Raw genomic sequence first — 24,773 nt, 5'->3', positions numbered from 1 at the left:
GGGAGGGCAGAGAGCCCGCAGTTCCCTGCGCCCGTGGGCAGGACTCTGCACTCTGGGACGAGGGCACCAGGGGCTAGAGCACAGCGGGGTGCGGGCAGTGGGGCCCGAACCGCCCGGCCGCCGCTGGGCAGGTGGGGACGCCCCTCGCGCGCGTCGGGGCGGGGCGGGAGGGGCTGGCCCCGAGCGCCGCCCCCGCATCCATCACATGGCCGGAGAGCCACGAAAACAAGCGCGGGCGCGGAGACCCTGAGTCGGGCCAAGGAGCCTCGGGCCCATGGAGGAGCAGAGTTTGCTGGAATCCTTCGGGAGACTGAGCGTGCAGCCGCCGCCGCCGCCGCCTCGGCCCCCGGCCCCGCCGCCCCCGAGAGGGACTCCCCAGCGCCGGCGCAGCTTCCGCAGGCACCTCTACCTCCTGCGGGGCCTCCCGGGCTCGGGCAAGACCACCCTGGCCAGGTAAGGGGCCGGCCCGGCCCTGAGGGTGTGGGGAGGGCGGGAGCCCCGCGGCCCCGAGCCCGCACCCAGGCGGGGACCCCATCCGAGTGGCCTTTCGCCGCTGCGCCTTTCGCCAGTCCCCGATGACAGCAGCGTGCATTCCCTGCGCGGCCCGGCCCGGAGCCAGGCGACCCCCGGGGTTCCCTCCCCGCCACCCCAATTTCCTTCCCCGCAGTGCTGGGGGGAGCACAACAACCACCACCTCCACTGCGGAGAGACCCTCTGGAGCCGCCGCCGGGTGTCAACAGGCGTCTTCCACTGGCAGTGGACCGGGGGTCGGGACGGGGGCTGCAGCTCCTGCGGGCAGTGGCAGGTGCCCGGGATGGGACGGGGGTGACCCGCGCGGGCACCCCAGCCTGTCACTGAGCGAGCCGAGCTGGAGGCGGGTGCCCCAGCGGGCTTTCCTCGCCCGCTCGCGATTGCGTAAGCCGCGCGCCCCGGGAGCCGGCTGGCGCGAGGACCTCGGACTGGTCGACCGCTGGCCACCCTGCTAGGCCACCGCGCCCCGCGGGCTCAGCCACCCGCACGAGGGTCCCCCGCAAGCCGCTTGCTGCCCGCACCCGCCGGCCCACTCACGGCCCCTGCTCCGGCTTCCTGCCCCACTTAGCCACGGGTGCTCGCTCGCGGTTCCCCTCTCCGAGCGCGGCGCCCCGCTTGCACCTGGTTCTGTTCCCCCCAAGTTTCTTGCAGGTGCAGGCGACGTTCTAGGCTGCGGGGCGCAGGGTCTGCTAGGACGTGCTCGGAGGCAGAAGCTGCCCACTGGCCGCACGCAGTTTACAATCTCGCAGCCCTCGGCGCCTGGCAGTCTAGGGAGCCTCCGAAGTGGAGTGTTTCGGGTGCTGATTGGGAGGGTGCCTAGGCAGAGCCCGTGGGAGAAGAATCTAGGTCCTCTCGTGGGACATGAGCACTCCTTCTTGAAAGGTTTCCTTCCCCAAGGGAGGTTGGCACCTTGTCTTTTTCTTCTCATTTATTTTTTTTACTCTTTTTTGTTTGATTTGAGGGGGGCCCATCTGGAGGTGCCCATGGCCTTACTTACTACTCCTGGCTCCACACTCAGGGACCATATGGCAGCTAGAGATCCAAAGCTGAGATGGCCCACGTGCCAAGGCAAGCTCCCTAGTTCTTGTACTATCGCTATAAGCAGTGACACCCTTTTTCAATGCTCTAATTTTATTATTTTTTAAAATAAAATTATTTAATGGAATGACGTGAGATCCATAGTGACAAAGTTGTTCGTGATAGATTTTCAGTCATTCAGTCTCAATCGCATTACTGTCGGGCCTTTTGCTCTGGCGGCAACTGGAGCTGGGGAGTGAGGGAACCTCCTTAGAACCTAGTTGCAATTCTGTGTGTCTGTGCGTGACAGCATTGCAAAGTCATTTTCTTGCTTAGTTTCTTTCAGTTGACTCTGCTGTTCTGCGACCTGTTGCACATTTACTGTGAAAGACGAAAGTAAACATCTTCAGCCAAATGTTGATACTAGAAAGAAATATGAACGGAAGGTGCATAGCTGGGAACACTTGCTCTGGTGGGGATTTGACCCTTCATTCCTCATCTGTATGTGAATGCGTGGGTGTTAGCCGGGAGAGTGCCATGAGGCAACCTATTAGCTCCCTCAGGCTCTCTCGAACCTTCAATACTTTCTAGATTTGAGTGGAGCACACTTGGTTGTGTTCAGAGGCTTAGACTTCTATTCTCTGCTTCCTGGGATCACTTCTGGAACTGGATGGGAAAACATGTGGTGCCCAGGTTTTTGAACCAGAGTCAGGGGCGTGCAAGACAAGTGCATTAACTCCTGTACTATGGCTCAGCCCTAGGATTTTTTTTTAAAATTGATTAGGATTTTGAGACATTCCTACCTGTGCTCAGCGTTCGCTCCTGGCTCTTTGAGCTTAGGTATCATTTCTGATAGTGCCGGAGGGAAACGTAGATGGTGTGCTGGGAATCAACCCCCAAATGAACTATGGACAAGTGCCTTCCATAGTCTCTCCTTCCCGGGCTCTGTGATTTTAATTGCTGGTTGACATTGGCTAAGCAGAAAACACTAGATGATAGGCCAGCTCATTAAAGAACATGTGAGCACTAGCATGGGAATCTGATACTATGCTATCAAATCTTTCTCAGGAAATTTTGAGCGATCACTGGGCCTATTTTCATCTACATGAAAGCTAAGAAGGGGTCAGAGTACATTTATGAATCCTTCTGGTTCTTCCTGCAATTTCTAGTTGGCAGACTAGAATTTTTTATTTCTAGTTTTTAATTTTAATTTTTTGGTTTTTGGGTCACACCAACAGCGCTCAGAGGTTACTCCCCCCTGGCTCTGTGCTCAGAAATCGCTCCTTGCAAGCTTGGGATACATAATGGGTTGGGAGAATTGACTGGGGTTGTCCTGGGTTGGCCACATGCAAGGCAAAATGCCCTTCCACTGTGCTATTGCTCGGCCCTGTCTGTTTATTGTTTTTATTATTGTTGTTTTAGAGTTTGGGCCATACTTGTGGTGCTCTGGACTTATCTGGAAGGGAACATAGGGGTTGCTGGGGATTGAACTAAGATTGGTTGAATGCAAGGCAAATTTCCCTATTTGTTGTACCATTGCTCTGATTCCTATTATTGTTGTTTTTCGGCTATGCAGGTGGTGCTCAGGGCTTAACTCTTGAATCTGTCTCAGCGATCACTCCTGGCAGAATTTGGGGGAAACCATGTATGTTGAAAATCAAACTTGGGCTAGCCTCATGCAAGACAAGAAGTGTCCTACCCGCTGTCCGATCTCTTCATAGCTGTGGTATCTCCTTTGGGCTATGGAAAAAAAAGAGAAGGAAACAAGAGCTTCCTAAACAGCAGTCAAAGTCACTACTAGGTGTGAAGTGAGGATGGAGTGGTGCCATGATGGCTAAGGCTGTGGACCTCAAGGGTCTGCCTTCTCTACTTTTCTAGTAGCTGTGTGGGAGACAGAACAAGAAAATGTTTATTTTTTTAAAAAGCAAACAAATGTGTATACAAATGTTTACAAAATGTATACAATGTGTACAAATGTATAGCTGTAAGGCTGTCTTGTGTTCTGTTGGGTTCTAGGAAATGTGCATTTTTTTTATCTTTTATTTTCCAAATTTTCTATCATGGACACGCATTATTCGAGAGTCAGGTGAATAAATATTTCTTCTTTAGAAGTTGAAAGGGGGGAGCAAGAGAGATAGAACAATTAGTAGGGCATTTGCCTTGCACATGACCAATCCAGGTTCCATATCTGGCATCCCATGTGATTCCTTGAGTACCTCCAGGAGTGATTTTTGAGTGCAGAGCCAGGAGTAAGCCCTGAACATTACTGGCTGTGGTCCAAAAACAAAACAAAACCAAAACCAAAAATAAACCAAAGTGGAAAGCATTCACTTTTTAATTTTCCTTTATAGAATATTTATAGCATATCTTTTAATAAAATCCTTTAATTTAAACACCACGGTTACAGCATGACAGTTATTTCTGGCATTCGGTGTTCCAATATGAATCCTACCACCATTGTAATATTCTCTCCACCCATTGTCCTGGTTTCCCAACTCCCCAACCCTGCCCTTGGCAGGTAAGAGTAATTTACTTAAAATTGTTGTTACAACAAAATGGTAATGCAGTTACAAAAAAATTCATTAAACGAAAATTTGTAAAAATTGACATCTATAATGGGATCTTATGTCATGGTCCGAAGCTTTACTGGACTCGTAACTTGTTAGTTGTGCATCTGTTATTGGTTTAGTTTGTTATGCTTTGTGACTTCTATGAGAATTTTACATGTAATCTAGTGTATTTCTACTGGGAAGTCAGTATTAAAATTATAAAGTGACAATTAAGGCACTTGGCTTGCTTGCATGCTGCTGATCCAGGTTTGATCACTGGCACCACGTATGACCCTGTCCAGGGGATTTCTGAGCACAGAGCAGGAGTAAGCTTTGAGCACTGCAGGCATGACCCTTCAAATCATAAATGTTATTATTTAATTCAGATTAAATAATAGAATGCTTCATAAATTAGGATTTTTACATTATAAATTAAAATTCATTTTAAAATAATGCTTATCTCCCCAGAACAAAGTTAGATTTTATGCTTTTTATTTGTATGTTTTCATAATTTGAAGGGACTGGGAAGTAAATAACACCTATTTGAATTCTTTGGGCATATTTTAAAAATAATTGTAATCTTATTTGGTTACAAATATTTATTGGGCTGGAACAAATAGTATAGCAAGTAAGATGTTTGTTATTCTTGCAGCTGGTCTGGGTTTGACCCCAGCATACTATATGGTCCCCCACGCCCACCAGGAGATCTGATCTCTGAGCACAAACAGGAGTAGACCTGAGCACCTTTGGTTAGGACCTCAAAAATATTTATGGATGGAAGTCTATGGTTCAGCAGTAGAGCATGTGCCTTGCAAATGTGCAGTTCTGGATTCAGTCTTTGCACTGCAAAGAAAAAACAATTTAATTTAATTTTATTTTGGTTTTGAGTCACACCTGGTGGCTCTCAGAAGTTACTTCTGGCTCCTGTGCTCAGAAGTCGCGCCTTGCAGGCTCAGGGAACATATGGGATGCTGAGGATCGAACCCAGGTCGTCCTGAGTCAGAGCATGCAAGGCAAATACCCTAGCACTGTGCCTATTGCTCGACCCCAGAAAAAGCATTTTTTTTAATGGCAATCAGCGTGCTAACAAATTACCCATGATCCCTTTATTACTCCTATCTCATTCAACAAACTTACTATCAAAAATAAGTTCCATGGGGCCGCAGAGATAGCATGGAGGTAACGCGTTTGCCTTGCATGCAGAAGGACAGTGGTTCGAATCCTGGTATTCCATATGGTCCCCCAAGCCTGCCAGGAGCTATTTCTGAGCATAGAGTCAGGAGTACACCCCTGAGTGGGGCAGGCTGTGACCCAAAACCCAAAAAAAACAACAACAAAAATAAGTTCTTGCATTGATCTGCAAGTCCTTTCAGGAATACATCATCTGAATTATGATTGTGTAAGTGCATGAGATGAAGATAAAGTTATATCAGCACAGAGGTTTCCTCATATGTATGTGTATAATAATAATAATAATAATAATAATAATAATAATGATATATAATGTAAACCAACCCTAAACATGTAAGTGATGCAGTCCATAAAGAGCACAGCTGCATTTTTGACATGCAAATATTCACTGCCCCATTAAATTAATGGGCCTGTTTTTTAAGAAAGAAAAGCTTTGGGGCCAGAGCAGTAGCACAGTGGTAGGGCGCTTGCTTTGCACGCGACTGACCCAGGACGGACCCTCCATTCGATCCCTGGCGTCCCATATAGTCCTCAAGCCAGGAGCGATTTTCTGAGCACATAGCCAGGAGTAACCCCCTGAGTGTCATGGGTGTGACCCAAGAAAGAAATTGAAGGAAGAGAGGGAGGGAGGGAGGATGGAAGGGGAAAAGGAAGAAAGAAAAGGAGGAAGGAAGAAAAGGAAGGGAGAAAGAAAAAGGAGGAAGGAATAGGAAGAAAGAAAGAAAGAAGAAAGAAAGAAAGAAAGAAGAAGAAAAAGAAAGAAAGAAAGAAAGAGAGAGAGAGAGAGAAAGAAGAAAGAAAGAAAGAGAGAGAGAGAAAGAAAGAAAGAAAGAAAGAAAGAGAGAGAAGAAGAGAGAGAAAGAAGAGAGAGAGAAGAGAAAGAAAGAGAGAAAGAAAGAGAGAAGAAAGAGAAAGAAAGAGAGAAAAAAGAAGAAGAGAAAGAAAGAGAGAAAGAAAGAAAGAGAAAAAGAAAGAAAGAAAGAGAAAGAAAGAAAGAAAGAAAGAGAGAGAAAGAAAGAGAGAAAGAAAGAAAGAAGGAAAGAAAGAAGAAAGAAAGAAAGAAAGAAAGAAGAAAGAAGAAGAAAGAAAGAAAGAAAGAAAGAAAGAAAGAAAGAAAGAAAGAGAAAGAAAGAAAGAAAGAAAGAAGAAAGAAAGAAAGAAAGAAAGAAAGGCTTTATTTTGGGGGGGTATGGGAGCCAAACCCAGCAGTATTCAGGGCTTCCTCTTGGCTCTGTGTCAGAGATCACTAGTGGTGATGCTCAGGGAGTGCATATGGTGCCATGGACTGAATTTTAGGTCAACTATGTGCAAGGTAAGTACCCAATCCACAGTACTATCTATCCATCCCAACACACCTAGGATATATATATATATATATATATATATATATTCTATTTTTATTTTGTTTTATTTTGTTTTGAGCTACATCTAGCAGTGTTCAAGGGTTTCTCTTAGTTCTGTGTTCAGGAATCATTCTGGTGAATTCAATAACCCATATAGGACTGTGGAAATCAAACCCATAACAGCTGTGTGCAAAGCAAGTGATTTATCCATTGTACTGTCTTTGGCCCTCAGGAAATATTTTCAAATCCACAAAATTGATTTAATGGCATTCTTAATAAATGTAATTTATTTTTACTATACATTATTGTTATTTAGGATAATTTTTATTTAAATTATTAGTATAAGAATTACATAGGTCACTTCAATTAATAAATTGCTTTTTTAAATCAGCTTAATATTGGGGTTGGCACATTTTTTGTATGAGGCTGACTTGGTTATGATCCTCAGCATCCCATATTGTCCCCAGAGCACTGCCAGGAGTGACTCCTGAGTGTAGAGCCTAGAATAATCTGCTGATGTGGCCCCCAAACAAAAACAAACAAATAAAAAAGGGAGGGCTTGTCTTCTCCTATGAAAAAGATTCTTGAGGTGGCCTTAAGAAGGGATGGATGTGATTGAACCAGGAAAAGGATTGCAACATTAATTAGAGGATAAAGATTGTAAGAGCAGGGTATTATCCCAGGATTGTGATGAGAAATGACTTGACTGAAGTGGGTGCTACATACAAGCGAATTAACAGATCTAGGGACATATCATGGAGAATATGAAAGCTGGAAAACCGGAGCTTTCAAGGCTCCAAGAAGGGAGCCAGTCACATACTATATATATATATATCAATAAGCTCATCATCTGTTCATTCCAAGTGGATAGAAGGGTGCGACCCCTGGGACCCTGCCCGCAGGGTGGACTGAGGATCGCAAAGTAATTTGTGGATCACGAGCGGGATCCAACCTAAAAAGGAGGAAAGAGGCTGGGAAAGAAATGAGCTCAAGTCAAGCTTGCTGATCAAGAGCTGAATTTATTAAAGCAGACAAGCTTATATATAGTTCTACAGCATAAGGAAGTAGCTTTCAGTACTTTTCCATGGTATCTATAGAAAAGTAGGGGGGGTCATGCAGGATGGACTTTCCAGTTTTACAGCACACCCTTATATCGCACATTCTTTCACAATGGTAGCTTAACAGGATGTATGATCTTATCTTAGCAACTCGGGGGTTTACTGGAACATCTGACTTGTTTTGTTAACATTTCTTTTAGGTCCAGGGGGTAAATGCCCACAGTGGCCACCTGTCATGTACACAGGCCTTATGTTTCAGGCATCAGAGACTCCATTTGCTCTCTAGCTCTAACAGCCTCCAACAGAAGGGAAGGCAATTGGGACAGCAATGCAAAAAACTGCTAAAGTGAGAGTAACCAGGCTTGTTCTGGATCCCTATTTATAATTTTTAGTTTATTTGCTTGTTTGCTTTTGGGTGGTCACATCCAGCAATGCTCAGGGGTTTCTCCTGGCTCTGCGCTCAAAAAATGCTTTTGGCAGGTTTGGGGAACATATGGTATGCTGGGGTTTAAACCCGGGTCAGCGCATACAAGGCAAACACCCTATCCACTGTGTTATTTTTCTGGCCACTTTTAGGAGTTACTCCTGGTGCTGTGCTCAGAAGTCACTCCTGGCAGACTCGGAGGACCATATGGGATGCTGGGATTTGAACCGGGATCCGTCCTGTGTTGGGCAGCATGCAAAGCAAACGCCTTACCGCTGTGCTGTCACTCGGGCTCACTCTTCAGCCTTTAACAGTATTTTATTTTTATTTATTTATTTTTGATTTTTATTTTAATTTTTCTAAATTTTGTTTTATTTTATTGAAACTATTTTGATTTACAAAGTTCTTCATAGTAGGGTTTCAGACATACAGTGAATAAGGACCATTCCCACTATCAGTGTCAACCTCCCTTCAACAATATTCCCCAAGTAGTTCCCATAACACCTCCCCCAGCCTGCCAGGATAATAGGCCCATTTTTAAGTTTCGATTGTTAAAGTTTGGGTCTCTTGACTCCATTGTTGCAAGTGAAAACCTGCTTTGCTCATAATAGTCTTCAGCAGTGCACAGTTTGAGATATTCTGCTTCCCAAAGCTTTACCTGTTCCTTGTGAAGCATGAACTAGTGAGCTCATTTTTATAGTTGGACAAGTCATAGGTCCAGTGGCCAGAACAACTATACAGGCAACTACCTACTTGAAGAAACCAGTTTGTAAACCACTTAACCAAAAATCTGGAAGGACTTTCTATTTAGGAGTAGAAATAGACAAAGATGTTTGTTTTAAGGGAAAAAGAATCCCCCCCCCTTGATTCACTACCAGCTATTTCTTCTATTAATTTTAAATAACTAAAAACATGTTAATAAGGGGCCAAAGAGATAGCATGGAGGTAGGTCGTTTGCCTTGCATGTAGAAGGACAGTGGTTCGAAATCCAGCATCCCATATGGTCCCCCCAGCGTGCAGGAGCGATTTCTGAGCATAGAGCCAGGAGTAACCCCTGAGTGCTGCCGGATGTGACCCATAAACAAAACAACAGCAGCAACAACAACAAAAACACGTGAATAGATGCTTGTTACGACTTCTCATACAAATAAAGCTAAAAAAAAAAAAAAGAAATAGGAGTTGAACTCAGATTTCCATTTCAAGATGTGTTCACTTTTTTCCCTTTTCTTTTTGGGCCATAGCTGTCATTACTCAGGGCTTACTTCTGGCTCTGCACTCAGGAGTTATTTGATGTATGGGGAGAGGAGACCAGATGGGATGTTGGAGATCCAATTTGGGTTGTCATTGTGCAAAGCAGTACCCTACTCATTGTGCTGTTGCTTCTGCCTCAAGTGTTCATTTCTCAGCAGCTGTAGAACAGTTTCCACAGTGGACCTGACAAACTCAGCTTGATCTGCATCTTTTCCTCCTGTATTTGTACACAGGCTACTTACCTCTGTTTTCTCCTGCAGCATGCACATGGGAATGTGCATATGTGCAAAACTCCCTCCCATTTTTTTTTTGTTTTTTCGGGCCACACCCATTAGATGCTCAGGGGTTACTCCTGACTAAGTGCTCAGAAATTGCCCCTGGCTTGGGGGGACCATATGGGACGCCGGGGGATCCAACTGCGGTCCTTCCTTGGCTAGCGCTTGCAAAGGCAGACACCTTACCTCTAGCGCCACTTCGCTGGCCCCTCAAGACTCCCTCCCACTTTAAAGACCATTTTAAGTGCAAATTTAATAGCTTCCATGAAGTTGTGCACCTACCATCACTATCTAATTCAATTTTTATTTTAATAACCCAAACACAAACTGTACCTATTAGGTAATAATTCTGAACCTTTGGTCTTTCTGTCTCTGTGAATTTGGTTTCTCGTCTAGATCCTCAGGTGAGTAGAATCTTAGTCTTTGTCCTTTTTAGTCAGGTTTACTTTACTAAATCTAACGCTTTCAAGTTTCCACTTGAATGCATTGTGGCCTGTGTCAGCACGTCATACTTTGGATTAATAATATTCCAGTGACTGAATATGCCATTATATAAATGAAAGAATAATAAAGGAGGGTAGCTTTCCTTTAGGCCTTGTTCAATCACATAGTCTTCCACTATACCAATGGTGCTGTCGGATTTTAAAATGGTCTTATTTGAAATAATATTGTAATATTTTGTTAACTCTTAGAATTAAAAAAAAATCTTTACATGCCAACCAAAGCTGTCTAAGAGCCATATTCTCGTACATGTCACATTCTTTGCAATATTTTAATTCTGTTAGGCATCACCACAAATGTTTGTTGAATGGATTCAATAAACTCAAAGGATGCTTGCTCACAGGATGTCTTATTTCTCTCATTTCATAGATCTGAATAACATGGAATTTGTAATCAAGGGAAATAAATGTGAATTATTTTTAGCCACCAGAATTTTCAAGGAAAATTGTCGTGTCGGCAATCTTGATATAGCCCTGAAGAGAGAGATGGGAATAAATGATAAATACTTTACAACCAATGCAGTGAAATCATAAGAAGCAGTGAGAAGGGGGCCTAAGTTAGATAAGTAGAAATTTGATCCTAAAGCATACTATCCTCTGCAAACGCCTCCTAGCCAGCAGACCTGGACTACAGGATTTTTTGTTTATGTGGCCAAGGCTCACCATAAGACATCAGGATCAACATAGAGTTGGTAGGTCAAATCTGCGTATAAAACATGCACATAGTGGGGCCGGGCGGTGGCGCTGGAGGTAAGGTGCCTGCCTTGCCTGCCCTACGCTTAAGGACGGACCGCGGTTCGATCCCCCGGCGTCCCATATGGTCCCCCCAAGAAGCAGGAGCAACTTCTGAGCGCATAGCCAGGAGTAACCCCCTGAGCGTCACAGGTGTGGCCCAAAAACCCAAAAAAAAAAAAAAACAAACATGCACTGTTATCTCAAAACTTTATCATTTAGATCTCACATAGAGACATTATGTTTTTAATATTATTTTTGTTTCTGTGGCCACATCAGCACTGGCTCTGTGTGCAGGGATCAATTTTAGGTGGGGCTTCGGAACCCTCTGGGGTTGCCAGGGAGTGAACCCTGGGTCAGCCATGTGCAAGGTAAGCACTTTACTGACTATACTATCTCTCAAGCCATCTAAAGGTGATTTTTTTTTTAAAGAAAGGGAGGAAAGATGGAATTGCTTTCCTATGTTAGTAGTAGTTAAGAAATCTCCATGTTTATTTTCCTATATGGTTTTCTATCTGGTTCTGTTGTCTATAACTGACTTATGACATATTGTGAGAAACAGTTAAAATAAAAGTAAATGCTAAGGTCAGTATATTCTGATTTCATGTCCTCTGCTGAGCATGATTGAACAGACTAAGAGGACCCAGCACAGGCTTATATGCTGCTGAATCTACAGAGAGATTGTTAACATGCAGAGTACCAGGGAGCAGGCAAGAATAAATACAGTGGGGCCTACTGACAGCCCGGTTTAGGATTTTAGAATTATTCTTTACCTAAAAAGATGTTATACTATTGGTTAAATATAAATTATTTAGTGCCATATTACTAATGATAATTTTATTAATATGTGATTTAGTATAGGTAACTTGATTGTTTAGTTCTAGAAGTGTTTATTCTTTAAAATAGAGCTAATAATCTCATTAATATGTGTTATTACCATAGTATTTAAGATACTACGTCAAATACTCATCCTATGATCATGTATGCACAGTCATGGCCTTCCCAGCTATGATCAGGAATCTGGTGGCCACTCCCAGGTATTCAGGGTGGTGTGTGTGTGTGTGTGTGTGTGTGTGTGTGTGTGTGTGTGTGTGTGTGTGTGTGTGTGTGTGTGTGTGTGTGTGATATCAGGGATAGAACTTAGGCTTCGCACGTGGCATGTGCTCTTCTTTGATCTATTCTCTCTGGTTCCTGGAAATTTTTTAAAAAATAGTTTTAGGTTCAGAGCAAAATCAAGAGGAGAGTTTTAGAGATTTCTGGTGTGACTCACACCCCTTTCCAGTATGAACATATTTCATCAGAGCACTACATTTGTGAAGATCAATGAACAAATGTTAGCTGATCATAGTCACCCAAAGCCCACAGATCACAGTCACCCAAAGCCCTTCAATTACATTATGGTCACTGAAAGTGTAAGTAGAGCAAATGTATGACAGGAATTCATTGTATCCTACAGAATATTTTTTTATTCCTATAAAATCTCTTGTGTCTTTCTTTCTCTCTTCCTAATCCTGGCAATCATTAACTCTAGCAAACATTTGATAATTTCTATAGTTTTGCTTATGTAGATTTTATGTAAAGTTCTTACCAGACAGCACAAAGTATGTTACATTTTCAGATTGTCTTATTTTCTTAGTAAAATATAGTTGTTTCCTCCACTTCTTTCCATGGCTTGATGGCTCATCTCTGTTTATTATGGATTACTGTTCTTATGTCTAAATAACTATGACTCAAATTTCAAACTACTAAATCTCAGTTGCTTCTAACTTGGGCAATTATTATAAAGCTCCTATAAACATCCATGTACAGGCTTAGACTTAAAATTTCAGCTCCTTTGGACAAATACCCAAGATCAAATTGCATCCTTCTTTTTCTTTTTATAATAATAGTTTTTATTTTGACCAAAGTGAATTACAAATCTTTCACAATAATATTTTAGGTACATATTAACATTGAACCAGGGGAATTCCCATCACCAAGTTGTCCTCCCACCACCCCCCATTCCCAGCTTACATCCCATATCTCCCCTCCTTTACCTCCCGGGCTGCTAGTATAAGTGGTCCCCTTTGTGTCTAGCTTGTTGTAGATTGGGTATCGATTCTCTTGTCATTGGCTTTGGATTTGGTGTTAAATTCCAATCATTTTTATTACTACTTAGTGATCATACAACTCCTTGGTCTTGGTACCCTCCATTATTTCCCCCTCAATTTGAGAGGCGGAGGAAGATGGTTCATGTTATGTGATTTGGGGCCCGGAGAGATAGCACAGCGGCGTTTGCCTTGCAAGCAGCTGATCCAGTACCAAAGGTGGTTGGTTTGAATCCTGGTGTCCCATATGGTCCCCAGTGCCTGCCAGGAGCTATTTATGAGCAGACATCCAGGAGTAACCCCTGAGCAACGCTGGGTGTGGCCCAAAAACAAAACAAAACAAACAAACAAAAAAAGTTATGTGATTTGTTTGAAGAGAAAAAAAAATGGGGTAAAAATTAAGCAAGCCGAAAATGGGCAAGTCCTTAGAGACTCAACATCAGTTTGAGAGAAGAAAGGGAAAAAGGAAGAGAAATACCGCAACGATACAAAAAGAAAAATCAAACAAAAAATACAAGGAGCACTACAGCAATAAAGGCAAGCACCACATAATAACCACTTTAAATTTCAGCTCCTTTGGACAAATTGCATCCTTCTTTTTTTTTTTTTTTAATTTTTTTTAATTTTAATTTTTTAATTTTTTATTTTTGGGCCACACTCAGTGACACTGAGGGGTTACTCCTGCCTCTGTGCTCAGAAGTTGCTCCTGGCTTATGGACCATTTGTGACCCCAAGGATCAAACCCTGGTCCGTCTTGGACAGCTGTGTGCAAGGCAAATGCCCTACTGCTGTTCTATTGCTTCGGCCCCAAAATGCATCCTTCTTTTAAAAATTTGTTTATTTTGGGACCGGAGAAATAGCATGGAGGCAAGGCATTTGCCTTGCATGCAAAAGGTAAGTGGTTTGAATTCCAGCATCCCATATGGTCCCTCTTGCCTGCCAGGAGCGATTTCTGAGCACAGAGCCAGGAGTAACCCCTGATCGCTGCTGAGTGTGATCCAAAAACAAAAAACAAACAAAAAAAATTTTGTTTATTTTTATTGAATCACCATGAGATACAGAATTAAAAAGTTGATGGTTAAGTTTCAGCCACATCCATCCCTTCACCAGTGTGTTTCCCACCATTATTGTCCCGTTCTCTCTCTCTCTTTCCCTCTCTCTCTCTCTCTCTCTCTCTCTCTCTCTCTCTCTCTCTCTCTCTCTCTCTCTCTCTCTCCTCTCTCTCTCTTTCCTCTGTCTCTCTCATTTCCTTTTAGGTACCATGGCCTAAGCAGAGTTTATCTCTGCCATAACCATCCCATATGGTACCCTGAGTCTGCCAGGAGTGATTCCTGAGTGCAGAACCAGGAGTAACCCGAGAGCATCACTGTGTGTGGCCCCAAAACAACAACAACAACATATGCTTTTTGGGTAGTGTGAAAGCTGAAAGTGAGACAGCCTGGGGCAGATAGCCTGAGCCTCCCAATTCCTCATTTCTTGGCCCCAGTAACTTCCAGAGGAGGTGCTGGGATGCACATCTGAGGAGGGTGTATACAATTCTTTTTTACAAGAATGAGAAAAATCAATTCTCCTCCATCGGGGGCCCTATGAAAGGGCATTCATAGTTAAGGACATGGAACCTGACACCTCCTGAAGTAGTCTTTCGTGAGCTTCTCAACATATGTACCTCTGAGTCCACCAGGAGTAATCCTTAGCCCAGAGCCAAGAGTAAGCAATGAGTACCACTGGATGTGAATCAAAAAGGAGAACAAAACAAAATAGAACACAAGAAATCCAAACCCCAACCAAAAAATGATCAAATTAGATCTTTAGCCAATGAAAGATGCTAAAATAAAATGTTAGATGGATGGGATTGAAATAATAGACAGATGTGGCATCACATATGATAATTCAATGGGAAGGTGCTTGCCTTGCATGTGCTTGACTCCAGTTCAATCCCAAGGCCACAGATGGTCTGAGCACCAATAAAATGATCCCTGTACAGAGAGCTAAGCATATTATTATACAAACTATTCTGTGAAAAGACACTCATATTTTTGGAGTAGATTTATGTTTCATCACACATTGGAGAACATTAGGGTCCTACAGAGAGTATAAATCGTAAAAGAAAATAAGAGTACGGAAGGTATATATGAGAAAGAAAATTTTACTCTAAAATAAGCACACCAATGAAGGGAAGGTCACAATGGTGGTGAGACTGGTGTTTAAACATACTATATCTGAAATGACTGTATTATTAATAACTTGGTAAATCACAATAGTATAATACATTTTTTTAAAAGATCAAATAGGAATGGGGGTGTGGCTCAGCAATACAGCATCTGCTTGTATGTATGAGGTCCTGGATTTGATTCCCTTCACTGAACCTTTCTTCCCCCAAAACAAACAAACAAATAAAATAAACCCAAAATAGTCAAATTAGCGGTGCTTGCCTGCATGCAACTGACCATGACTTGATTTCTGGCACCACAATGGATTTCTAGCATTCCACCCCAAAATGATCCCTGAGCAACCCGGAATGTGGCAAAAAACACACACACACACACACACACACACACACACACACACACACCACACACAAACCAAAAAAAACAAAAGGCTAAACAAATGAAAAACTCATATCACACTGGTGAGTGGCAGAGATGATAGAAAAAAATGAAGTCACATTTATGGACAGCAAATTTGGAACCAAAATAAAATTTTTAGAACTAATTTCCAGAGTTGCTTCGTATACAGAATATAAGAGAAATAAAATATCCAGTTTAGTATTTGATCGGAGGGGATAGATACACCCAGTGGTGCTCAAGGCTGATTCCTGTTTCTGTACACAGGGATCATCCTGGTGCTGCTCAGGGACCGACCATATGTGGTACTAGAGACTCTGGTTTGCTCCCAGAGGTGTAGGGGAAGGAGAGGAAAGGGGGAACAACAAGGCAAGTCACATCCTTGCCAAGAAAGTGCCCTACCTGCCCTACTGTCTTTTTCACCCCCAAGCATTTCTGTAATGATTGCATGAAAAGTTAAAGTTTTAATTTTAGGTTTGAGTATCTTTAGGGACAACTAGATGGCATGTATATGGAAACTACTCATATCTCATCAAATCTTTTAACTTTCCTTCATGTCACTTTATTCGTGAGAACTTTAAAAAATTGCCACAATTAAAATTTTATTTTTCAGGAGGGAGGGGGCGGCGGTGGGTAACACACCTGGCAGCACTCAGAGGTTACTTCTACCTCTTTATTCAGGAATTACTCCTGGAGGGCTGCGAGATGCTAGGGGATACCAGGACTGAACCCTGGTCGGTGGCATGAAGGCAAATGCCCTACCCACTGCACCTACTATCGCTCCAGTCCTGAAAATGCTACATTTTTTTTTTTTTTTTTTGGTTTTTGGGCCACACCCGGTAGTGCTCAGGGGTTACTCCTGGCTGTCTGCTCAGAAATAGCTCCTGGCAGGCACGGGGGGACCATATGGGACACCGGGATTTGAACCAACCACCTTTGGTCCTGGATTGGCTGCTTGCAAGGCAAATGCCGCTGTGCTATCTCTCTGGGCCCTTTCTGTACTATCTTGATAGCTCCAGCACCTTATTTTTGTCCCTAAACTCTTTGCATAGTACTCACACATGTTAAGTACTTACGTTTAATGAGCTGGCTAATTAACATTTTTATATTATTTTATGATCACAGTTTCCCACAGAGCTATCAAAAGAGATCGTCAGATTGCAGTTGGAATCAGATACATGATTATGTACATTGAATTTCCTTTTTTGCCATCTTAGCCCACCCAAAATAAACTATCTTTAGTTTGAAATTACTTTATCCCCCCCAGCTATCTGGCTTTACTTGGGAATGCTAGCAAGCCTTTTAAAGAATTTGATGGCAGTGTGTGTTCATTTCTGGTTTCTGGTGTGTATTTACTCTTTTTTTTTTACATTGAAGTATTTTATTTCTCATTAATAATTCTTATTAACTTGAAGTATTTGCAATATCATGTATGCACTCCAGTGTTCATTACTGCTGTGATATTAGCCAGTCTGAGGTGGTAAATTTGAACTCATAAATTTGTCATAATCATTAATAAAATATCAGTACTATATATTTCTCAATGCTGGACTATTTACATGCTTTTCCTATCATAACTTCACCTGAACCTTACTGGAAACTCCTTAATAGAGATGACTTTCTATGTGTTGTAGTTTACAAGACAGAAGCATGGGGAGTCACCTGGCTAAGCATTAGCTGGGTCAAAGAAACACAGATTCCTCATGGTAGGTTCTGCACTTGGTGTTTTTCATGACAAATTCATCATCATGGCCTAGCAAGAGGCGACATTAGCCTAACTTTCCATAGCTATGGCAGGAGCCTGGATATTTGCCTAGTTACTGTCATTCATCCTCTCTCCCGACATAGTCTGAGGAGGTTTTTCAGTGAAAAATTTAAATATACTCTTTGAAATTACTTTGAGCAAAACTCATCATAGTTCCCACTATTTGCCTTTAATTGCAGAGTTGATTTTTCTTTTTCTCCTTCCTTCCCTCTCTCCTTTCTTCCTTTCTCTTCCTCCCTCCCTTCCCTCCTTTCTTTCTCTTCCTTCCCTCCGTCTCACCTTTCTTTTACTTCCTACCTTCCTTCCTTCCTTCCTTCCTTCCTTCCTTCCTTCCTTCCTTCCTTCCTTCCTTCCTTCTTGCCCGCCTTCCTTCCTTCCTTCCTTCCTTCTTGCCCGCCTTCCTTCCTTCCTTCCTTCCTTCTTGCCCGCCTTCCTTCCTTCCTTCCTTCCTTCCTTCCTTCCTTCCTTCCTTCCTTCCTTCCTTCCTTCCTTCCTTCCTTCCTTCCTTCCTTCCTTCCTTCCTTCCTTTCTTCTTGCCCGCCTTCCTTCCTTCCTTCCTTCCTTCCTTCCTTCCTTCCTTCCTTCCTTCCTTCCTTCCTTCCTTCCTTCCTTCCTACCTACCATCCATCCTTCCTTCCTTCCTTCCTTCCTTCCTTCCTTCCTCTCCCTCCTGGCAGGTATTTAGGGCTTACTCCTGGCTTTGTGCTCTGGGACCACTTCTATTGGAACTCAGAGGATCATATGTGGCACCAGGAATCAAATCTGCTTTGGCTGCATACAAAGAAAGTACTATACCTGTTGGTTTTTTTGTTTGTTTTTCCTTGTGATATTTCCTTTTTTAGAGCAAGTGATAGGTATAAGGCATGAGAAACAATTAGCCTATTATTTGTTTCTACTGTTTGGCCTTTTTTGTTGTTGTTGGTGGTGGTGGTGGGGTGCATATCTGGCAGTAATGAGAGCTTTAGCCTGAACTCTGTGCTGAGGAATCACTCCTGGCAGTGCTTAGGGGACCATATGTAGTGCTGGGTATTGAGCCTGGGTCAGCCACATGCACAGAAGCACCTTAACCACAGTAATCTCTCTCCTGCCCTCCCCCCCCTTTTTTTTTTGGTTTTTAGGTCACACACGGCAGCACTCAGGAGTTACTCCTGGCTCTATGCTCAGAAATTGTTCCTGGCAGGTTCGGGGGATTATATGGGATGCCGGGATTTGAACCTCCGTCCTTCTGCATGCAAGGCAAATGCCTTACCTCCATAATACCTCTCCGGCCCTCTCTCCTGCCCCTTTTGTTCTGCTTTTTTGTTCAATGGATCCTGGACTCTGGTCCATAAAACCGTATTATCTAGTAAGGTGGCACACATACGTCACCTTCATACTTTAGCAAGAAAACACTGCTCCAGTGGGTCCTTATAAAAACCAGAGTTCCAAGGAGATGGGACTCAGGACAGGTGAGAGTGTCAGGGCATAAGGAAGGGTGGCAGCTTGGGAATCCAGCATCAGAGGATATGTCTCAAGGGGAAATCCCAGGTACATTCCAGAGGAAAGGGCATGAGACTGTGTCCATAAGGGAAAATGGAGAGGACAGAGTTATAGTACTGTAAGTAGGTAGTTTGCCTTGAACACACATGACCTGGGTTCGACCCCTGGCACCCATACGGTCCCTTGAGCACTGCCAAGAGTAATTCTTTAGTGTAGAGCCAGGAGAAAGTCCTACACATTGTAGGGTGTGGCCCCCAAACCAAAGCAATCCACCCTGCCCCCCCCCCCCCCCAATTGAGAAAAGATGGATACTAGGCATCCCACAGCAAGTGTTAACTTCAGAAACTGGCAGCATTCCCTACCTAGCCCTGCTATTTTGTGGAGAGACACAGCTAGAGAGTATGAACAGCTCTCTTTAGATGAATGCAAGCAACTTAGATGCTGGGAGTCTTAATAGTTTGAAACTGCTTTTAAAAGGATGTAGTGTCTATTATGTCTTCGCAAATTTCTTATAAGGAAATAATGAAATAAAATAAATTTTCATTTCCTACTTTCCAGACAATTGCAACATGACTTTCCCAGGGCCCTGATTTTCAGCACAGATGATTTTTTCTTCAGGGAAGATGGTACCTATGAATTCAATCCTGACTTTCTGGAGGAAGCTCATGAGTGGAACCAGAAAAGAGGTGACAATCTATCTTTCCAAATTTCTGGGAAATTCCACTATGTTCATAGATTTTTAGTACTGCAGAATAAACACTTCCTAGGAGCTTAATCAGAGATTCTGTCATTTTGCCTCTCACCCGAATGTCAGAAAGCCTTAACTCCTAGGTTCCAGGAAACAGGAAATGATTCATGATGGGTCCTGAAATAGATGGTATTAAGGTTGTACGATGAGAACATCCTGTAATAAATATAACAAAAAGGGAGAGTACACTCATCCTCTCTGTTGCATGTTGCTCACTGTTATATAACATTGTATTGCAGCAAGAAAAGCAATGAAGAATGGCATATCCCCCATTATTATCGATAATACCAACCTCCACGCCTGGGAAATGAAGCCCTATGCAGTCATGGTAGGAAGAAGCATCATTCTGAATTTTCAGTTTATGGACATTTTGTGAGAAAGTTGAAACATTTGTTTATTCCCCCTCCCTCTTTTTCCGATCTTCCATGATCTCATACTTGTGATGAAGAGTTCTCACTGGTACAGAGGTAAAGAGGTTTGATCCTAGTGTTTCTCTGCTATTCAGTGGCTAAAATTTTCTGAGATGCTAGTGTCCCTTCAGAGTACCTTCAGCTTTAAATAAGTGAGCTGAATTCTTGTTTTCCTTTGGGTAGTCACACATATGCAAACACTGAAACTGTTAGAGAAATGTTAGGCAGATATGTTGCTGGTGAGCTGAAGATTACAATAATGGAGTGTGGGAATTTCAGAGCCACAGCACTTTTATTTTTAGTTTAAAAAGGAACTTTAGGACTAACACTGTCACTCTATTGAGATACATAAAAAATTACACCTACACTCACTTTTCTATTGCCCAAATTACTAAAAAAAGTCAAGTGAATGAAACAGTAGCCATGTTTTCTTCTTTTCTTTTGGGCCATACCCTACAATGCTCAGGGGTTATTCCTGGCTCTATCTGTGATCAGGAATCACTCCTGGTGATGTCTGGGTGACCACAAGGTATGCCAAGGACCATACCTGGATTGTTCCACATGGAAGACCAGCACCTTATTCGCTGTACTTTCTCTCTGGCCCCTCAGTATGATTTTCTTTAAGAATATCTTCTTGGGGCTGGAGAGATAGCACGGAGGTAGGGCATTTGCCTTGCATGCAGAAGGATGGTGGTTCGAATCCCAGCATCCCATATGGTCCCCCGAGCCTGCCAGAAACGATTTCTGAGTGTAGAGCCAGGAGTAACCCCTGAGCGCTGTTGGTGTGACCCAGAAACAAAAAAAAACAAACAAAAACAAAAACAAAAAAACCAAACAAACAAACAAAAAAAGGATATCTTTTTTTAGGGGCCTGAGCGATAGCACAGTGATAAGGGCATTTGCTTTGCATGTGGCTGACCTGGGACGGACCCAGGTTCAATTCCCGGCATCCCATAATGTCCCCCAAGCCTGCTAGGAATGTTTTCTGAGCGCAGAGCCAGGAGTAACGTCTGAGCACCGCCATGTATGGCCCAAAACCCCAAACCCAAAAACCACACACACACACATACACACACACACACACACACACACACACACACACACACACACACACACACACACACACACACACTCACACACTCACTCACTCACCCACATAGAAAGAAAAGAAAAGGAATATCTTCTTTTATTTCTTTATTTTTATTTTTTGTTTATTGGGCTACACCTGCTGTTACATAGGTCTTACTCCAGGCTCTGTACTCAGGGCTCACTTTTGATGGGTTAGGGAACCATAAAGGGTGCCTATGATCAAACCCAGATCAGCTGTGTGCAAGGCAAGGACCCTACTCATTCAATACTAGCACTCTGGCCTTAAGAATGTCTTCTTTTATCCCTAGATTTTTTTTTCACACCTGGAATTGCTAAGGGTTTACTCCTGGCTATGTGTTCAGGCAACCACAGGGACCAAACCTGTGTAGGCAAGTGCCTTACCTGCTATACTACCACTTTGGCTTCCTCACGACATCTTTAATCTCTATAATAAGTTTTCTTTGGGTATATAAAGAAGAAGTTATTCAGAATACAGAGGAGAAAGGAAAGAAGTACAACTAAGTTTTTTACTTTTATTATAAAAATCTCTATTTGGCTAAAAATGTAAAGTGATAATTTCCAAATCTGGGTTCTTGCACATCTCTTTTTAAGCCTCTGCTTACATTTGGAGCAAAATAACTTAAATCAGGTGTGCTTTGCTCTGTCTATCCTTTTATCCACTTTACCTGGCCCAGAGGTGTGTCTTTCTTTGGTGAAAGAAGGAAAGAATGAGCATCAGCTTCATTACTTCAGATATCTGATTCTCTTGTGAGAGAAATGAACATACATGTGAAGTGTCAAATTAATGACACTTCAGTCAAATTTGGTTTGATTTTAATAAACCACAATAAGAAGTTAGTGATTAACTGAGCATTTTACTTTTTTCCTTGATATTGGAAACATTTTTCCAGCTATCCAGAGCTATACATAAGGCAGAGATTATATATAATTTTTATATATAATATTTGAAATTAGATATAACTATTCACTAGAAATAAGGCACATAAATTATAAAAAATCTTCCTTAGTTATGTGTTCATCTGGGGCTGGAGTGGTGGTGCAAACGGTAGGACATTTGCCTTGTACACGGCTAACCTAGGACTGACCACAATTTGATCCCCCAGTGTCCCATATGGTCCCCCAAGCCAGGAGCGATTTCTGAGCACATACCCAGGAGTAACCCTTGAGCATCAATGGGTGTGGCCAAAAAAAGAATAAAAAAAGAAGTATTCATCTATAGAATAAAGAAAAAATATTTTAACTCTTTATACTCTATATTTCAAAAAAAATAATAATAACAATGTTAATTGAAGTTCAGTTTAGGTTAATAAAAGTGCCAAGAATATTTATTAGCTCTTTTCATGGAAACTGTAACAACATTTTAAATTCAAGAAAATGGGCAGGATGCACAGATCTACATTACAGTGCATAGCAGGAGTGCTGCTTTGTTAGGGAGGAACATGTACAATACATGAAAATCACATTTATTTCCCAAGTTCTGCTCCTGTTGTACTCTTCACTTTTTAATCCTGGTCACAAAGAATAGGGCAAGGCCTTTGACAGTGAAACTGATAGTCACATAGTCTTTGGAAAGCCATTGAATGCGTTGCTCATTTCTGTGGACAAGACATTTTAAAGTAGTTCAGCTATTTTGACGTGTCCATAACAAAGAACCTTCTTAATTCTCCTATAAAGTTGAATGCAATTTATTATTAGGAACCGTCATGTAATTTGAGTGTGGCTAAGTATGGAAATGAATTGACATACATTTAAATGAAAACATTGGGTTACTGATTTAAAAAATTAGAAAAGTTTTGTAATAAGTATTAAATGGCAGCATACGCATTCCCAAACATACATACTATGTCTTCAATGTTTTATGTACTTTTGAAAAATCAGGCACTTGAAAATAACTATGAAGTTATATTCCGAGAACCTGACACTCGCTGGAAATTCAACGTTCAAGAGTTAGCAAGGTACTTCTTTGTTTTTCTAGTTCCTCATTATGTATCCTGCTGTTTTCAGGTATTTCAGACCGAACAAAAGCATCTTTTCAGGCTGGAAATGGACATGGTAGTTTTCAGGCCAGAAATGGTAATTCTTGGAAATTGATAACTTTGGAATTATTAATGTGAAGACTTTAGTTTGGGGTCAGTTATTTAATGTAATACTAAAGACTAAATCTTGGTTTAGCCTTGGTGCTTTAAAAGGATACATTTAACATTATGCTAAAATGCTTCTTTATTAATGACCCTTTAAAGCATTTTCCTTTGCATGCGATTGCATATGCCAGTGATGTTTTTACATGTTGGCTAGAGGTTTTTAGATATTGAACATTCATTTGGTGGTTTATTTATTGTCTAGAGGCAGTTTATAATTTATAAAGTGATAAGTACCCAAATTACACCAACTTGTTTATTAATTGCATGAGTTCTAATATCCACTATTTGTGTCATATGGTAATACCAGTGATTCACAGTAGCCACTGAGATCAGAGTTTATTTTTTGTGAGCAAGGCTAGTTCAGGATATGGTTATAAAAAGACCAGTTTCGATTTGGAACTGTTCCTCTCACATTCACCTTAAATAGTTATTAAAAATCCTAGTTCCTGAGCCCCACTCCTTAATTGGAATCTCCACTATCACATAATTAACTCTATTTCCAGTAAATTTTCATGTCCAATGGACAATAATTGTTTTAGTAAGGATATAGCAGTATGAATGCCTGACATAAGTGGATTAACAGGCCATGATTAGCAGGCAAATATGTAATCTGCTGGTATGGTTTTGCATCTTTTTTTTTGGTTTTGTTTTGCATCTTGAAGTAGGAATTGAGATTTCTAGACACAAAGCGTATTTAAAGCTTTTGCTTTTTGTTGGGCTTAGGGTATTTTGGGGGTGCAGAGGAAAGCATGAAAAGAGGAGAGGGGGCTGAATGATAACTTTTTTTTTTTTTTTTTGGTTTTTGGGTCACACCCAGCAGCGCTCAGGGGCTACTCCTGGCTTTGTGCTCAGAAATCGCCCCTGGCAGGCTTGGGGGACCATATGGGATGCCGGGATTTGAACCACTGTCCTTCTGTATCTAAGGCAAATGCCTTACCGCTGTGCTATCTCTCTGGCCCCCGAATGATAACTTAATAAGATGTTTGTTTTACTCAAGTTGGATCTTGAGAATAGGGAGTACATATCTATGGAATAATAATACAAGGAGCTTATTTTGATATACTGCTATAACTAAATGTTTGTATTTTTTTCCTGCATAGAAGAAACATTCATGGAGTCCCAAGAGAAAAAATTCAGCGCATGAAAGAACGGTATGAACATAATGTTACATTTCACAGTGTTCTTCATGCAGAAAAACGAAGCAGAATGAACAGAAACCAGGATAGGAATAATGCATCGTTTTCCAGCAGCACAGGCTACTGGAATACTTACGCTGAGTTTCCACAGCGGCGGTCACACAGTGGCTTTGCCAATCAGAGGAACACTAGCAGGCGTGGAGGTTGTCACCATGGATATTAGAGGCATTTCAGATTTTCCCAAATGAGTTTTTACTTCAGTTTTTATTTATTCTTTGTCCCATTTTGTTCAGAGCTCTAATTCTAGTGTTACGTAGTAGAATCGGAGTTTTTGGACCAATCATTATATTCCATCTTCAATAAACATTTGTTCAAGTGATCATATCTGCATGGTCTGATGCAGGGAACTCTGTCAATACATTAAGTCAAGTTACTTTCCCTAGAAGAATGTGAAACTGTGAC

General features: G+C 42.1%; 1 protein-coding gene across 4 annotated transcripts; it reads left to right on the top strand.

Moving 5' to 3' along the window:
• The first annotated feature begins 271 nt into the window (after nucleotides 1-271).
• On the top strand, nucleotides 272-24,773 carry N4BP2L1 (NEDD4 binding protein 2 like 1). Of its 4 annotated transcripts, none has more exons than XM_049778843.1 (5): nucleotides 272-453; nucleotides 19,325-19,452; nucleotides 19,754-19,842; nucleotides 22,913-22,989; nucleotides 24,276-24,773. In XM_049778843.1, the coding sequence occupies exons 1-5, from the start codon at nucleotides 275-277 to the stop codon at nucleotides 24,532-24,534; spliced, it is 732 nt and encodes a 243-aa protein (XP_049634800.1). In that variant the 5' UTR covers nucleotides 272-274; the 3' UTR covers nucleotides 24,535-24,773. The 4 variants fall into 4 exon arrangements, with proteins under 4 accessions (XP_049634800.1, XP_049634803.1, XP_049634802.1 ...); XM_049778846.1 differs by lacking the exon at nucleotides 22,913-22,989 and adding an exon at nucleotides 23,039-23,107 and having other exon boundaries at nucleotides 24,276-24,392; XM_049778845.1 differs by having other exon boundaries at nucleotides 22,913-23,107; nucleotides 24,276-24,392.

This window comes from Suncus etruscus, chromosome 8 (genome assembly GCF_024139225.1).
Source record: "Suncus etruscus isolate mSunEtr1 chromosome 8, mSunEtr1.pri.cur, whole genome shotgun sequence".
In the NCBI taxonomy this organism is placed as follows: domain Eukaryota; kingdom Metazoa; phylum Chordata; class Mammalia; order Eulipotyphla; family Soricidae; genus Suncus; species Suncus etruscus.
This window is presented reverse-complemented; position numbering and strand designations above follow the sequence as displayed.

Coding starts and splice junctions, on each gene's coding strand:
- N4BP2L1 (XM_049778843.1), top strand. CDS start 275: ATGGAGGAGCAGAGTTTGCTGGAATCCTTCGGGAGACTGAGCGTGCAG. Junction 19,843..22,912: donor TGAAGCCCTATGCAGTCATG/GTAGGAAGAAGC, acceptor TTGAAAAATCAG/GCACTTGAAAATAACTATGA. Junction 22,990..24,275: donor AACGTTCAAGAGTTAGCAAG/GTACTTCTTTGT, acceptor TTTCCTGCATAG/AAGAAACATTCATGGAGTCC.